The 18,498-nt window shown below is 42.7% G+C and overlaps 1 protein-coding gene across 3 annotated transcripts in view; it reads left to right on the top strand.

The window, feature by feature from the left end:
- Positions 1–18,498, top strand: part of BIRC6 (baculoviral IAP repeat containing 6) — a 538,457-nt gene that overhangs the window by 299,424 nt on the left and 220,535 nt on the right. For all 3 annotated transcript variants that reach the window (XM_078784399.1, XM_078784400.1, XM_078784401.1), the window contains 4 exons: positions 1,210–1,347; positions 6,156–6,323; positions 14,490–14,660; positions 18,216–18,412. In XM_078784399.1, the coding sequence (XP_078640525.1) occupies positions 1,210–1,347; positions 6,156–6,323; positions 14,490–14,660; positions 18,216–18,412 (674 nt within the window). The remainder of the gene's footprint in view (positions 1–1,209; positions 1,348–6,155; positions 6,324–14,489; positions 14,661–18,215; positions 18,413–18,498) is intronic.

The following is an 18,498-nucleotide window of genomic DNA, read 5'->3' on the forward strand; positions in this document are numbered from 1 at the left end:
GGAAAGAATATGGAACTACCCAGACACTTCCTAGAGCTGGCCGTCTGACCAAAATGAACAACCGGGCAAGAAGGACCTTGGTGTGGGAGGTGACCAAGAACCTAAAGACCACTCTCACAGAACTACAGAGTTCCTTGGCTGAGATAGGATAACGTGCCGGAAGGGCAACATTTTCTACAGCACTTCACACATCTAGGCTTTATGGGAGAATGGCCAGACGGAAGCCACTCCTGAGAAAAAGGTACATGACAGCATGCCTGGAGTTTGCAAAAAGGCATGTGAAAGATTGAGAGCATGAGGCTAAAGATTTGTGATCTGATGAGAAGAAATTGGAACCCTTTTGCCTGAATGCAAAGTGCTATGTCCGACGGAAACCGAGCACAGCTCATCACCCATCTAACACCATCCCTACCGTGAAGCATGGTAGTGGCAGCATCATGCTATTAGGATGCTTATCAGCGGCAGGGATTGGGAGACTTGTAAGGATAGAGGGAACGATGAATGGAGTCAAATGCAGGCAAAACCTTGAGAAGAACGTGCAAAAGACCATAGACTGCGGCAAAGTTTTATGTTCCAACAGGACAATGACCCCGAGCATACAACTAAAGCAACACTGGAATGGCTTCAGAAGAAGAATGTGAAAGTCCTTTAGTGGCCCAGCCAAAGCCCAGACTTGAATCCCATTCAGAATCTGTGGAAAGACTTCAATATTTCTGTTCTCCCATGCTCCCAATCCAACTTGACAGACCTTGAGCAAATCTCCAAGGAAGAATGCGAAAACTCCCCAAATACAGATGTGCAAAGCTGGTACAGACATACCCAAGAAAACTCGAAGCTATATCCGCTGCCAAAGTTGGTTCTACAAAATATTGACTCAGGGGGTTGAATACTTAATGTAAATTAGATATTTCTGGATCTCAATATTAATTAATTTGTAAAAATTTCTAAAAAATAAATACCACTGACATTTTGGGGTATTATGTGTAGATCAGTGTAAAGCATCTCAATGTAATCCATTTAATCCATTTTTAATTCAGGATTTAACATAACAAAATGTGTAAAAGTCAAGGGGTGTGAATACTTTCTGAAGGCAATGGACCTTGATATAATGATGAGGGTTTCGTGTCGAAACCAACTTTAGGAATTGGCAAGAAATCTCAGCATTTATCAGAATATATCTTGACTTGCAAGGCCGTCTGTGCTTCACAGACACACCACGGATCACTGCCAAACTGTTTGATGGCTTTCACGATGAAGCAGACAAAAACCCGTCAAAACGCAAGGAAAAAGGAGAACTGGATTCTGGAATGTCCGACACATACGGCTACGCTGTCGTCGTGGCCTCTGGTATGGGTGAAAACGGGTGGGAGTGTTGGACTCTCGGTGGGCAAGCGTGATGTTCTTGCTGCTGTTGCTGTTGTTTTCCATTGACTGATAGTGAGATAAAGTACCCGTTGTTAAATGAAGTGAAAAACATCTGCCATTAAACCACGCTCTTAACTCGGTGCCATGTTGATGCGGTGTGCATACACTGCATATGCTTAAGGCACGATGCCTCATTAGTTCGTCCCTTTGGTCATTAAAATTCTGCTTTCGGTCATACAAATGAAACAAAGAGAGTGGTTCTGCACTCGGCAAGACATGCGAAGATTTTGACGTGGAAAATGGTGCCAATTTGTTTCGCTTTGTTTCACCTCGTCGTAAATTGTCACAAATGCGTACACATTTGAAGGAGGCCCTTTGTTGCAGAATGATTGCAAGACCGAACTGCTGTAATGGGCTGTTGGGCGGTGCAGTTACCTCTGACTCAAATTTTCGTCTCTCATTGTTCAACAATGGCGTGTGTAATGTGTTCATCTTATTTCGTGTACGCATCTTAAAGTTGTCAACCATTGAAATAACGCGCATGGCTGTGCATCGATTTGTCTGCTTGGAATGCACCAAACACTTGGTTTGAATGCATGGAGAAATCGGAACGGAATGGAGACGGAGGAGAGATTGTACACCAATAAGTCTAGGTCCTCGTACCGTTAAGCATTAGACTTTCAGTAGGTGTTCTTTGACTGCAATGCTGCGGTTAGAAAAATTGGTTGGTCATTAATTCATTCATTTAAAAAAAAAAGTGTGTATGTTTGTATGTATGTATACTGTATATGTATGTATGTATGTATGTATGTATGTATGTATGTATGTATGTATGTATACTATATATGTTTGTATGTGTGTGTGTATGTATGAATGTATGTATGTATACTGTATATGTATGTATGTATGTATACTGGATATGTATGTATGTATGTATGTATGTATGTATGTATGTATGTATACTGTATATGTGTGTGTGTGTGTGTGTGTGTGTGTGTGTGTGTGTGTGTGTGTGTGTGTGTGTTGTGTGTGTGTGTGTGTGTGTGTGTGTGTGTGTGTGTGTATGTATGTATGTATGTATACTGTATATGTATGTATGTATGTATACTGTATATGTATGTATGTATGTATGTATGTATACTGTATATGTATGTATATATATATGTATGTATGTATGTATACTGTATATGTATGTATACTGTATATGTATGTATGTATGTATGTGTGTATGTATGTATACTGTGTATACTGTGTATGTTTGTATGTATGTATACTGTATATGTATGTATGTATGTATGTATACTGTGTATGTATGTATGTATGTATGTATACTGTATATGTATGTATGCATGTATGTGTGTGTGTATGTATGTATGTATGTATGTATGTATGTATGTATGTATGTATGTATACTGTATATGTATGTATGTATGTATGTATACTGTATATGTATGTATGTATGTATGTATGTATGTATGTATACTGTATATGTATGTATGTATACTGTATATGTATGTATGTATGTGTGAGTGTGTGTGTATGTATGTATGTATGCATGCATGTATATATGTATACTGTGTATGTATGTATGTATGTATACTGTATATGTTTGTATGTATGTATACTGTGTATGTTTGTATGTATGTATACTGTGTATGTATGTATATATGTATATATGTATACTGTATTATGTATATGTTTGTATGTATACTGTATATGTATGTATGTATACTGTATATGTGTATGTATGTATGTATGTATGTGTGTGTATGTATGTATGTATGCATGTATGTATGTATATGTTTGTATGTATGTATACTGTATATGTTTGTATGTATGTATACTGTGTATGTTTGTATGTATGTATACTGTGTATGTTTGTATGTATGCATACTGTATACGTTTGTATGTATACTGTATATGTTTATATGTATGTATGCTGTATATGTTTGTATTTATGTATACTGTATATGTATGTATTGTCGTGTGTCTGCCCTGTAGTGAACACCGCAGGGCGACACGGATGACCAAACGACCCTTAACTCCAAGCCTTTCAATCCAATGGCGGACCTTTGTTATACCTGCCGGGGTTGGGGGGGGGGGGGCGAGTGGGGGAAGAGCCGCGAGTGCTTACCTTCACGGGTCCACCGTCAGTCTTCAAACCTGGATAATCAATTCCAAGCTGATACAGAATTAAAATGTTCAAAAATACCTGCTTTATTGAAGAATTAATGAATGAATGATCGTTTTTAAGGCCATTTTCCTCCACTGGAGCGGGGGTTAGCCTTGTGGGCCCCATGACAATCATGGTTCCCTGTTTGAGGCAATGTTTTTATGGCCGGATGCCCTTCCTGACGCCAACCCTTAGTCGCCTCTTACGATTCGCAGGAATACGGTGTACCGATTCTAAATTGGGGTGCACACCGGGATCATTCATCCCAGCAAGCTGGTACTCAATTTGCCGACCTCGGAAGGATGACAGGCTGAGTCAACCCCCCTGGCATTAAATTCAGTGATCGACCGGGATTCGAACTCAGGATCCTAAGATCCTAAGCCGGCGCCCTAACCACTAAGTAGGCCATCAGCCAGACCACCAAAATAGGGTCCATTGGTACCAAAATGAGGGAGTAAGCCTAATATTGATTTTTGGATAGGTCTTTACCCCTAGAATATGAAAATATGTGATAGCAAATTCAACCATGTAGCTAAATGGGTGTTATCACCTCATTTTCAAAATGGCCGCCAAAATGCATGTTTTTCTATTAAAAACACCATCTATATATATAAAGTAGAGTTGGCCTCTATCTATGATCTCTAAGATCTCGAGAACCCGTGGACGGATTTGCGAGCGGAAAGTACTGTTCGACTCGGGATGGTCCCAGGAATGTCACGGAGACATAAACATTTAAAAAATTTCGGGTTTTAAAATTAGCGTATTATTAGCACTAGCAGAAGAGAGAGGGATTCGAAGGGAGGGAGCGCAGCGCTTCTAGCGCTTCTGACTACAGCACACCTTAAAATTAAAAAAACTTCGGGTTTTAAAATTAGTGTGTTACGCGTAATTAGCGCTAGCAGAAGAGGGAGGGAATCTAAGGGAGGGAGCGCAGTGCTCCCTCCAGCGCTTCTGTTAGCGTAATTAGCGTATTTCGGAACGTTAATTTTTCAACTTCATTATTCGGAATCAGTACGTCCCAGAGAACCTTCGTAACGTTAATTTTTCAACTTCATCCGATTGACATGGGACCAACGGCATGTGACAAAGAGTGAAACATACAGGCTACATTTATTTGACGACAATGAGTTCCGACTTCCGACCTCGGTGGGATGACAGGCTGAGTCAACCCCCCTGGTGTGAAGGGGGAGGAGGAGGGGAGGGGGAGAGAGAAGGGGAGGGGTACGAGGGGGAAGGGGATGGGAGGGGGGAGGGGGGAGGGGGAAGGGGGAGGGGGAGGGGGAAGGGGGGGAGGGGGGGAGGGGAAAGGGGGGGAGGGGGAGGGGAGGGAGGGGGAGGGGAGGGGCCCTTCTTCCCCTGGGCACCCCCGCAGCACCCCCGCACCCTTCCCTCCCCCCTTCCCCTCCCCCCTCCCCCCTTCCCCCTCCCCCCCATTCCCCTCCCCTCCTCTTCCCCCTCCCCTCCTCCTCCCCCGCTTCCCCCTCCCCCCTCCCCCCCGTTCCCCTCCCCTCCTCTTCCCCCTCCCCTCCTCCTCCCACTCCCGTGCAAAGCCGGGTACCTCTGCTAGTGTTTCATATTCTTGTAGGAATTTGTAACAAATAGCATTGCGTTTTGAGATGTTTAAGACTTTACAACTCTCTTAAAGTATGAAATACATCATCTGAACTTTAATCCAAGAAGATAGAATCCAATATGGTGCCCAATTTCACAAAATGGCTGCCATCATAGCAACAACTTTATGCACAAAATATGCACGAAAATAACTGGCATTCAGTAGATTTGCAAGTATACACATGGAAAAAAGTATCGCACCACCACGTATTTTCGACATAGTGGAAATGTATCAATGAATTGATACATTTCACCCATTGAAATGTATCAATGGGTGATAAGGACTGATAACACACATTTAGCTACATCGTTGAATTTGCTATCACATATTTTCTCATTCTAGAGGTAAAAACCTTGTCAAAAATCATTATTAGCCTTACTCCCTCAATTTGGTACCGGTTGACCCCCCTAGCTGATAGCCTAAAGCCAACAACCAGGCTTCGTTATTGACTAAAATTATTAGTCAATAATTTGACCAACTTCAAATTTGACGTTATTGACCAACACCAGGCTAAAATCCTGTTTTCTCTTTGTCATTATGGGGTATTCAGTGTAGATTGATGAGGGAAAAATGAATTTAAACGATTTCAGTATACGGCTGGTGTTGGCTTAGCGGTTAGGGTGCCGGCTTGGGATCGGTTAGGGTGCCGTCCGGATCTTCACAGATATGTTTTTCTATTATCAGTGATATTAAATAATCCGTCCATTCTGTGATGGTTGAAAGTAAGAACTTTTTTTTTGGCAAAATTGCTGGTAACCCGAGCATGTTTGGTGCTGGTTATTTATAAATTATGGACAGTGATTTATTTTTTCAAAGAAACGTATCGTGTTGTTTGTGCTTGTATTTATTTATTTATCTTAGAAGAGTTAAAGATCTTCGAGAGTTATCTTAGAATATTCATCTTAGAAGGTTATGAGGGATTTAAAGGGACATACCTAGAAAACAGCATACATTATACCACAAACAAGTTTTGAAGGTATCACCATTAATGTGTTCATTCTACAGGCCTGAAGTCCCAGTCAAAGCGCATATCGAGCACTGGGTCAATGCGTCCTCCGACACGCCGTGGCCGAGCACCAAGTAGTGATAAAACTTGCAACGGTTTGAACGCAGACAGCGTAGGTCATCCAGTCAGTGTACCTGTTCTGCAGCTTCACCACCCGCTCCTGCCAGGTTTGTCGCCTCAAACTAACCTGGCAAGATTGTCAGAATTTTCTCCATCATTGTCAGTCTGGCACATCCACAAAATTGAACACTAATCGTGCTGGTTACGAAATACTATTTTGACATGCATGTTAATTTTCATACAAAAGGCGTTTTGTAACGATTTGCTCACAGGTTTTATTAGTCCCCTACCGGTGTACACCGGAGGGGACTATAGGTTTGCACGCCGTCCCTCCGTCTGTCCGTCTGTCCGTCTGTCCGTCTGTCCGTCTGTCAGTCCGTCAGTCCGTCCGTCAGTCTGTCAGTCCGTCCGTCAGTCTGTCTGTCAGTCTGTCAGTCTGTCCGTCCATTAGTCCGTCACGCAAAGAACAGTTTTCCGGACTTTTTTTCTAAACTCTTAATGCTAATGATTTCAAACTTGGTACATGGTTTCCTCATGATACGTTACAGATCAAGTTCGAACTTCACGACGTTTCGATCATTTTTGACAAAGTTATGGCACTTTGAACTTTGGGAATTCTGATAATTCTGATGATCCTTAACTCAGTGCCATTTTACGTTTTAATTTCCTTTAAAAAAGATTTTCTCTGCAATAATAGGACCGATTGAGATCAAATTTTCACTGTTGGGGGGACTCGGTCTGTAGAATATTTTAATGGTAATTATGCGTTGTGGAAGAACAGGAAAAAGAGTTGTCACCCTGTCACCCATGGTGAAAACAAAGGTTCATCCAATAATGTAAGAGATATTGACTGAAATTCGGAAGATGATTGTCTGTTTCTTTCATTATTGTGACTTTTCACATCCCCCAGAACTGTTTTGTGCACCACAGACAGGTTAATGCATGGCATCATCCGTGGATGTTTCCCTCCCCTTGGTGGACTGGTTTATAAAATTGAGAATTAAATTATCTTCCTGGTATTGGCTGCTGTACAATCTGTAGCTCTGCTAAGCTCATGTATAATGGGCAGGAGGTTGGGGGAAGGTGGAGTGGGGAGGGTGGTGGAATGGGGGCGGGAGGGTGGTGGAATGGGGGGGGGTGGTGGAGTTCAGGGTTGGAGGGTTGAGGAGAGAAGAGAGGTGGGGGAGAGATGAGGGTGAGGGAAAGAGGAGGTTGGTGGTGTGGGGGAGGGATGGTGGTGGAGTGGGGGAGGGATAGTGGGGGAGGGATGGTGGTGGAGTGGGGGAGCGATGGTGGTGGAGTAGGGGAGGGATGGTGGTGGAGTAGGGGAGGGATGGTGGTGGAGTAGGGGAGGGATGGTGGTGGAGTGGGGGAGGGATGGTGGTGGAGTGGAGGAGGAAGGTTTGGGGAGAGAGGAGAGTGGTGGGAGAGGAGGTGGATATGGGGAGGAGTGGGGGTTTAAAAGTTTCCATCTGTATTCATACTGCCCACCCTTTCTTACTCATACCCATTGTTTCTTCAAGTCTCCCTCTATTTCGTCCTTCAACTCCACTGTTGGGGTTCCCCTTCCCCTCTCTACTGTTCCTTTTATCCTTTCAGTGTTCAAGCTCTTCCACAATCCTTGACTCTGTGTACAAAATTGTCTGAGATCGGCAACCATTGTGCAGGCTTGATCGGCTGAATCGTCTTTTCTAGGTTGAAATTCCTTCTTTTTTTTTTTATACAAGATCGAGGCTCGTGTAAGAGTTAACATTAAACACAAAAAACATAAATGGACACATATAACAAATAATAAAGGGAGCAGGAGACAAGATGGGGAGAGGGAGGGAAGTACACAAGCACAACATCAGGGACATACATCGACATCGGGAGATCTGTGGAAGGGAGAGGGCTGGGGGAGGGGGAGGGGCAATCAAGCCATTGGAAAAGAGGAAGGATTTGATATCTGAAGCAATGATGGATTCCATGACCTTGCTGATTATTGGGAGCAGGCTGATTGGTCTGCAGTTTCAGGTATCTGTTTTTGCACCTTTTTGTGTAAAGCTGTCATTTTGACTGATTTCCAAGCTGATGGCAGAAGGAAAGTCATCTATTATAACCCCCCATTGGATTTGGTCCAAAACGGGGGCTTATGAATCCGTTCCTGTCCGTCTGTCTATGCGTGCGTCTGTCTGTGAATTTTTTTCAAGATCAGATCAAAGATGGCCGACTGACAGCCTTTAACTCCGTACAGCAAAATTACTAAAACCACGGGGGCTCTGACATTTTATGTCTTTTTCTTCTTGTATATTACGAACCGTGCTGTCTGTCCGTGTGTTCGTCTTTCTCCCATTTGCGGCGGCTGCTTCCCGCACTGCATTTGAAAATCTCAACATTCCCTTTTGAAATGACTGTACAATAGGCATGAACTACAACGGCACTCGGTAGAGAGCATACCTCCGCCAGGCTGAACAGTTTACCTTTTCTATCCCAATGAAAGGCCGGATCTGGATCCAGACCTCAACCAAAATCGAATCGGCTTGTTCTTGTCGCCAAACCAACGCATTCAGCGAGTTGTGTCATAAGTCGTCCACAACTTTTTGAAACATCATGCTTTATATCGTTTTTTGTTCCATCTCTCAATGGTGAAGAATCACTTTCATATTCCCGAATCCGGATCCTCACCAAAATCAAATCACTTCTTCATTCTTACACACACCTGACCTGTCCACCAAGTTTTGTCCAAATCATTCCATATTTTTTGAGATAATGTACTGTACTGCATATTGTTTTTAGCCCTACCACTTAATGGTGAAGAATTACTTAAAAAATTCTCGGATGCAGATCCGGATCTTCACCAAAATCTAATCAATTCGTCTTGATCACACCCCCAACCTGTACACCATATTTCTTCCGAATCCGTCCACAACCTGTTGAGATTTTGTGATTTTCCTTTTGTTGAGAAAACTCCTTAGTTTTTCCTTTTACTTCAGTGATATAGAGATTGGGCCTGTATCCATCTTGTTCATACCCTGTGTCCTCCCCTTACTCTCATTGTTTTCCACAGCCTTTATTCCTCCAAGTCTTCCTCTATCCTGTTAATGTGGGGGACTCTCCTTTCCTCTCCACCTCCTCCCCCCCCCCTTGCCCACCCCCATCTCTTTCCACACAAAAACTCGGATTCAACAATACACACCAAAAAATTATTTATAAACCATGGGAATGAGTTCACCACTAAATTAACACGTGGATGTAAGAGTAACAGAAAAACAGCACAGATCAGGTGTGGCATTCCTAGCTTTTCTGAACTTCAACAAAGGTGGTAAGAAAGGAAAAGGAAAAACCTCATGTCAGAACAGCTGTACACACAAAGGCACAACAGGATTTGCAGAGTATTTCACTGGCACGACTGTAAACATTCCAATATGTCAGTTTCAGAAAATTAGTGGAAATGTGAACCAAAAGCGATAATTGACAACAAGGACGTAAAGCTCACACACGTACATTACCCCCAATGATAACAACCTGATCATCCCGTCGAGCGTGAATATGGAAAGCAAAGCACGGTGGAAAGACTAAGATAACAGACATACTAAGATAAAATAAGACATACTAAGACATACTAAGACATACTAAATAAGACATACTAAGACATACTAAATAAGACATACTAAATAAGACATACTAAGATAAAAGACAAAGATAACAAGACTGGAAAAAAGTACTTCGGTAAAAAAAGAAAAGGTGTCATTGCTCAGTGAGGTTGTCAGTACCCTTAGATTCTGGCCTAAACAATGCAGAAATCAAGAAAATGACCAAATAGCAAGACCTTAAAAATGAAGTGAAAAGATCCTGGAAGCTGAAGAGCGCTGAAATTGTTCCAGTGATTATTGGAGCAATGGGAATGATAAAGAAGAGCCTCACAGAGATCTTACAAACCATCACTGGGAATATTACGATAGACTAGCTACAATTGGAGGTTGTCCATGTCTCAGCGATGATCATCAAATGATCCCTCGGAACAAAACTTTGAGAAAAAGACAACTTCACAAACTAGTCCATGAATCAAGATCCCTTACTGAAACGGAGGTGGATACTTCGAGACCTGGGAGTACTCTGTTCCACATTCTGAAACCTGCATGTAGAGACAAGAACCAATGACACACACACACACACACACACACACACACACACACACACACACACACACGCACGCACGCACGCACACACACACGCACACACCACACCCATTGTCCATATCTGAATGTAGTACTACTTTTATCTGCACTGGTACATCAGCATCACGTGTCTCTCCTGGATTAGGTGAAATGTAAAGCTCTCAGCATTAATAAAGCAATCTCCTACGAAGTGGCTGAAGCACATGGCCTATTTTTCTATTGCTACAGACAGGCCAGTGTCCTCTCTGATTTTTCTCCTCTCCTCTGCTTTCCCTCCTGCACTCTAAGCCCTCTGATCCTTTCCAGATCCTCTGCCATCCATGCATCCTTTTCTTAACCCCTTCTGATTAAACTGCCAAAATCCACGCTGACTGCACACCTTTACCTCTTTGTTCCTCTTTTCTCCCATCTGTGGAATTGCCTTCCTGAGGCTGTTTAATCCCGTTCTTCCCTCCAGGGTTTCAAGCAAGCGACACACCACGATCTCACATTACCCCCCATCCCTGCTCGCAATCGTTTCTACCCCATTAATCCTAATCCGAAGCCGAATGCCTTTTATCCGGGTTACTAAACTCTCTCTTCGTCCTCTTTTCCTGTCCATTTATTCCCTTGCATTTCATGTTGCATTTCCACAGAGATTGACCGACATTCTCGTTCTCAACTTTCTGTCCAAATTAAAAATTGCCCCATTACTAAACAATAGATGGTGAAGAAAAGTGTTATCTTTTTCGATCATCTCCAACACGTGTTCACCAAATGACGTGAGTAGATGTCAATCTTGTGGATAATGCGAAGATTATCCAGATGCAGCTTTGCTTCTTTCAAAATTCTGCCATCTGAGATCTTTGACATTTTCAGCTCCAAAAGTTCTGTCTGAAACTGACTTTTTTTTTTGGGATGTTGCAGAATCTCCAAGAACTTCTACAATTGCTTTGTTCATTTCTCCTTGCTTTGGCCTCAGGCCTACGCAGCGGAAATACTAATCTACATTCAATGGCAGCACCATGAATTCTGTAAATTGTTTTTAGTTTGTTATCATTCATTTGCACCACCTGCCTGAAACATGGCTTTTCAACCATTACTGAGTGAGTCTCTTCAAACCATGCTGCATCTTTAATGTGCTACTTTGTGTTGTATGGTGTCTTCATTTCATCACCTTCCTTCCTATGGAAAGACAAAAACAAATAAGAATGAAAGACATAAGCACAATCAAATGATCATAGTTATTGTTGAAATTTGTAACATTTCTTTGAATTTATTATCCCCGCCAGAGCAGAGGGCATTGCATATGGATCCGTTTATTTGTTTATTTATTTGTCTGTCTGTTTGTCTGCACATTATTTGCCAATGTAGACTACAATTTTTACACATTATCTTTTTTTCAACTGAGTACCTATAAAAAGTATGTACAATTAGAATGCGAGTACGTCTATAAAATACGTACTACAAAACCACACAAGACAAGTCCGAACGCGGGTATGCAATCTTTGATTGCTCGTTTTTGTTTGCGTTGGTGTGGGTTTTTTTTTTTTTTTTAACAATCAAAATAATATTTATCATTTTCGTTCACAAATTTATTTTAGTCGATATTTGTCTTGTTGTTTGTTTTACCTTTCCCCATATTTAATACATTTGTTGTACAGTCTGTTCATCATTCTTTTGATTGACAGGAATAAATCCACATCATACGGTATTTTAAGTGGTGAAGCCACTTCAATATTTTGCTATGTCCTTCTTTCCATCCGTCCGTCAAAAATAACAAATAAAATAAAGAAGAAGAAAGAAGAAACAAAAATAAACAAGAAAGAAGAAGAAACTTTATTTCTAAACGGTTATAAAGTGTAATTCTAATGTGGTTTAAAGGGTAATTCTCATGGGTTCTAAAGGGTAATTCTATAGGGTTTCATTCCTTTCTCGGCTTTACCTATTTCATATTAAAAATTCCAAATTGAACTGCTTCCTTCGGACACGGGCGAATGTTTTGATTGTGACCAGGATGTCTCATGTCGGAGGTAAAACACAGATCCATGCTCATGTTAGAGATAAAACGCAAAATAGAAAGCACAGTAGAAAGTTCAGGGGGGGGGAGGACACACTAACAGAAGGGTTGTGGAACAAAGTAGAGGGGACTTGGAGAAATAAGGGGCATAGAGAAGAATGATGGGTTGAGGAATAAAGTAGAGGGGAATAAAGTCACTGTTCGGAGGACGGTATAACATACAGACTATAACAAGAGGTGGGAGTGGAGGGGGAAGGCACAGCCAAAGGTACTCCTCGGGTTTTGTAGGCGTAAGAGCAATACACGGACATTGAGAAATGGAGTTTTTGCTGGAAACTGCAACTACCCCACCGGGACAGGGGTCCAGGCCTGTCAAACCAGAGGAGACAACAGCCAGGGAGAATTCCGAAAGAGTGAACATCCTGAAGGAGGAAGGATTCTGTTAAGCGCATAACATCGTGTTTATCAGCAGTGGCCTCGATTGAGAGATCTGTCAGATTGAAGCAGAGGCCTTGCACTTTGTATGTCCACACAGTTAAAGACAGGAGGTACCTGTTGGCCTACTGCAGGAACGTGAAGGGGGGGGGGGGGGGAGGGGGGGGGGGAATTCGAGAAGGGGTATTGAACATGGAGAGGGGTTGGAGGGAAGTGGCATAAGGTGGGGCAAGTTTACAGCTGACAGGGCTGGGCACGAGGGGGTGAAGTCGGGTGAAGCTGGGAGGGGCCGGGAGCAAGGTGGAAGCTGGAAAAAGGCAGGTAATAACCAACGTACAACACCCTCAAAGCCAGAAACCTGACCTGGTCCTCAGGCCCAACTGCATGCTTGCGAAATATTATTTGGCATTTAAACAAATTTTTCCGCGACATGCTTTGTTGATAAAATTGCTGGTGATTACTTAATGCACTTTAGGCTCAAGAAAGGAAATATGTGTCCTCAGCTGGTTGTTATTGCACAATAAATTGCAATTTGTTTATGTTCCATACTCCCTCTCACAAGTCATAAATACATGAATTTGTCTCATCTGATTGTATTATTAAATTGTGTTGAGCATAACCTGGGTTAGTCTCTCTTCCTGCTTGATCATTTAGGTTCATGGGCTTACAGGATGGCCTAAAGGTGTGCACACTCACCTCTAATCTGTCCACCCTGGGTTTGATTCTCAACTTGATTTATACCCTGGATTTTTTTGATTCCCAGCTATAAACTGTCATCCTGGTGTTTCGCAGGCAAAATGATTCATCAATATGTGCTGTTCTTCAGATGGACGTTAAACGGGCATCTCGTCCGCCAGCATTCGTTGGTGGATGTTAAAGATCCCACTGTGTCCTTCAGGAAGAGCAGGCGAGCTATCGCTAGCACCATGGCCAAATTCCAAATTCCTGCCCTAACCAGCAGAGGGCATTACATCAGCGGCGCAGCTATGCCCTCAGCCATTGATGCTACCTGGCAGCCTTGTGCTGCATATAAACGAAGAAGAAGAACTTAGCTCGTGATTGTGGCATCCCAGGTTCATGTGTTAATTTGTCCGTTGTTTTCTAACGTTAATGCAATTCATGCAAAAGTACACTGACATCTCTTGATTTCTCTGTCTTGTGACTGACTTTTGTACAAGCTCCTCCACCAAGCTTTAGATCATTGAAAAAAAAAATTTAGTCATGTTAGCTTAACATCATGTTAAAGCGCGGCGTTACGCGCGCTGCTTGCGAGCAAGGAGGAAGCGGACAAGCGGTAACTTATAAGCGTCTTTATTTCAGGAGCTCACTGTAACACTGGCGCGCTCCGGGCTGCGCGCCCGGTGTATATCATGAGGCCACGCCTACCCCTCGGGCGTGGCCACCGCCCACTTGGTGCGCGGAATGATGTCACCACGCCAGTGGGCTTTTGTGTCCGCCACAATGTCATGATTTTTAGAACCAGTTTACAGAATGCAATGTGAACATCTTAAAGCATTTCTTAAAACCTATTAATCAAAAACTTGATTATGACTGACAAAGCTCACATTTGGTTAGTTGCTCCATTTGCAAATGCTACTCATAATATTGTAATTCAATGGCTGATAGAAGCATCACAAATGTCCATTCTGTACATGCTGATCGTGTTCTGTTGACACCCACAGGGTCATTGCCGCTGGAACTTACCCTTGCTCAGTTGCTGACATTGCTGCACCAGCGATGTGGAGCCCTGAATTCCGGCTCCTTGGACCTTGTCATTAAACTCGGCTCTAAGGTCGTGCACGAGTCCAGCCTTGCCAAGACCGATGCTTACAAGCGCCTCTGTACTGAGAAAGGTTCTGCCATCCGCCCCATCTCCCTTCCTACCCCTTTACTCCATCCTCCCCTTCAATCTCCGAATAATTATTTTCCCGTTTGCTAATCCCAGAAATTATTTTGCCTATTCCCACGGTTGTTGGACTTATTTTTACTTTTACCCCAATCAACCTTTAATATATTTATTGTCCTCCTTCTCCTTCTCTTCACTTTGGGCCTAACTCACTCCCTCCATCAATCTTTTGTGTTCAGCTGCTCCTTTCTAGCCTCTTTGCTTTCTTTACCACACTCCCTCCTCTCTCTCCTCCTCCCCCTCCTCCCCAACCACCCGCATTCTCCACACACCAACATCCTCACCTCTAAATCTCAATCAATGATTTTCTTGGGCATGTGATCCACCCAAGCTCACACTGAATGACTTGTGATTACTTAGTTGGAAATGTTATAACCAGTGGGGAAAGTTTTTTATTGTCTTTGGGCTCCCTGAAAAGCGCTATATAAAATAAATGCATTATTATTATTATTATTATTATTATTATTGAAATAGCACTATTCTAGTACATTCAGACTATCCTAGTGTTGGCTTAGCGGTTAGGGTGTTGGCTTGGGATCCTAGGATCCTGGGTTTGAATCCCGGTTGATCGCTGAATTAACGCCAGGGGGGTTGACGCAGTCTGTCATCCTTTTGAGGTCGGCAAATTGAGTACCAGTTCACTGGTAATTCTCTGTGTGTCGCAAAAGGCGACCAACAAGGTTGGCGGCAGGAAGGGCGTCCGGCCATAAAACATTGCTTCAAAAAGGGGACCACGGTGCCCGAAAAAGGCCAACCCCTGCTCTGCAGGGAAAAATGGCCTCTAAAGGCGGTTCTAGTACATTCAGACTGCCACTTTAGAGTCCCATTCTCTGTACTTGGCTCATGATGTTCTGATCTGATTTCTCTTTTTCAATCTATATTACATATATATCCCTGAGTGGGGTGACAGGCATCTCTTGAGGTTGTAGTTCAGACCTCTCCTGATTTGGGGTGCCCCCTTGCGAGCACCCCCGATCCCCTGGGAGGCCCCCTGATAGGAAATCGAAAAATCTAAGATGGAGCGATCCTGCGGACCATTGAGTAGAAGGGCTATATCGGGTGTTTCATAGTAATTGGTTGGTAAATAATGGACGAGTGAGGATCTGAAGTTTCAGGGGATGACCTCTCCACCCCATCCCCAAACCCCCAGGAGCCCCCCCAAAGCCCCCCATGATCCAAAATTGGAAAATGTAAGACCAGGCGATCATGCAGCCCATCGAGTAGAAGGGCTGTATGAGGTTTCATATCAATCGGTGGTAAATAAGGGATGAGTCGTGATGCAAAGTTTGGGGGTGTAGTGGAACTCGATTGATAGACAGGAGACTAGAAATAATTAATGTCCACAAATTGTTTAGATAATCGACTGATTTTTTAAAATGAAACGTGGAGGACTTTGCTTAGGTTACAAAAAGATAAACACCAAAGGACTTTAAAAAACCACTTGGTAGGAATCCAACTCCAAAAAAGAACACACACACACACACACACACACACACACACACACACACACACACACACACACACACACACACACACACACACACACACACACACACACAATAATTTCTATGCAAAATCCTGAAGCATTTGTGCAGTACAGCCTTTCTTATACTTGTGAAGGAAAAGAGAATGGGGCTGGGCTGAGGGGAAGAGAGAGAGAGAGAGGAAGCGGGGACGAGATAAGAAAAGTTGCAAGAGATTCAAGCGTGATGAAGGCAAACTGGCTTTTTCCATTCCTTTCATCTTGGGAGAGGTTTTGGGTTACAGAAAATACAATTCAGTTATTGTTAAGCATACAGTTATAATATAATACATTTCCCATTTTGTCTCAGAACATTCCCATAACTTGCATCGAATTCATAGAGCATTAACTCACAGTTGTGTAAGTCTACAAGAAAGTGGGTGATTTCATTCAAACAGAGAACTCATACTCTGTTGCCAGGCCATTTATCTATCCTCAAAGGGAGAAAATAATGTTTTAATCAGTTACACATGTTAACACCTTACAATATAGTTTCAGAACAACAATACACTTGCTCATATTCCTAAATAAGTAGAGAAATTTGTTGTATATAAGTTGAATCATATGGATTATGTGTAGTTACACTTAAAATCATGAAAATAAATAGGAGTCTCTGAACAAACAAAGGATGCTTTGAAACTTTTAATTATCAGCTCACCAGGCGTGGACAAAGTTATGGAGGCTGGTCCAACCTTGACCAGCGTTAACAACTTTGAGAAGCCCCTTTTCTTTCCAAACTTCCAAAACATTTCTTAAAACTTGTGTTTTCATTGGAATCTAAATACATAACTGTTTGCAGATCATGGTCATATATAAATTCTATAAAGAGTATTTTTATTTGTTATACAATATTTAATAAAAGAGACATTCCTTTTAATTCAAATGTGTTGATTTTATTTTGAGAGGGAGTGGATATGTGCAGCTTGGTTGCCCCTAGCGACCGTTTGCACATGGGCCCGCCCTGCAAGAATTGTCATTTGCACAGATTTCAAATTTGTCCAACGCTCTCAGACAAATAAAATAGAATACACTTAACGCTGATTAATATATGTATTTATGAAGCTTACGTACGCAATTAATTTTTCTTCCACAGGGGATGACCCCCTCCCCCCCCCCCCCCCCCCCCCCTTGATCCAAAATCGAAAAATTGAAGCCTGTGCGATTGCGTGGGCTACTGTCTTGTATTCATGTGTCAAGCTTCAGAACAATCAGCCGGGTGATAATGGAGGAGTAGCAAAAATTGCAAAAAGGTAACGGACGACTGGCCAAACGATTGACTGGACGGACGGACGGACAGGCAGACACCCGGACATCACGACCCATTTTATAAGTTCATCTCTCTGAGATTCGAGATGAGATGACCTAATAAGGAGCTGTGTCAGTCTGTCTGTTGTGCTATAACTTGAGAACGGATTCATGGATTTCAATGAAACCAACGACTGTGGATTTTGTGATGGACAGTCATCGTTCCCCGGAAGGTTTGTGATGCAAAAACAAACTAAAAAAAAAAATGTTATATTGGCACACGTGGCGAAATTGAATCATTCTATATTCTGGCGCGGTGGTTCTTAAACGTTTTTGTCCACGATTCAAAATTTGGAAACACATTCGTCTCGTGACCCGAATGGTCCTGGTACCCACCTTGTACCAGTACCTACGGTAAAAATTGTTGGGGAAAACGCTTTCGACTTGAAATCCTCCCCCGATTTTGAGGGGGGGGAGGGGGGGGGGGTCAAGTTCTGGTCACGACCCTGGTTTTGGCAACCCCTGTAATTTAGCACAATAATTAATTGTTAACAACAGTCTTTTTTGTACCATTTCACTGATTTATTGTTTCATGATGATGTATAGAGTATCTTTATTTATTTATAGGAGCCTGTTCGTTCGTATTTAAATATCTCCAGGCTCTTATCAACAGAGAGGCCAGAGAGGCTGTCTGCACTATTTTTGTCTTGTAAACCCTGATTTTGTTGGTTGCAGCGGAACTTGCTGCAGCAGAGCTGCCCTCACCAGGACATAGTGCTGAGGCCTTGCACTGTTCCACAGAGGCTTCTACAGATGAGGCTTTGCTAGAGACGCCTCCCATGCCATCACCTCTGCAGGTGTTTGCGAGCCTTGGTGGCCTGGCTCTCATCGGGGAGCGCTTGCCTATGCTCTATCCCGACATGTCACAGCAAGTAAGCCCAGTTCATGTGACATCACACATGTAGCCAATATTATCGGCATTTTGAGTGATCATTGTTTGTTTAAAACTGTAGAAATT

Source organism: Myxine glutinosa, chromosome 9 (assembly GCF_964187855.1).
Source record: "Myxine glutinosa chromosome 9, kmMyxGlut1.1, whole genome shotgun sequence".
In the NCBI taxonomy this organism is placed as follows: domain Eukaryota; kingdom Metazoa; phylum Chordata; class Myxini; order Myxiniformes; family Myxinidae; genus Myxine; species Myxine glutinosa.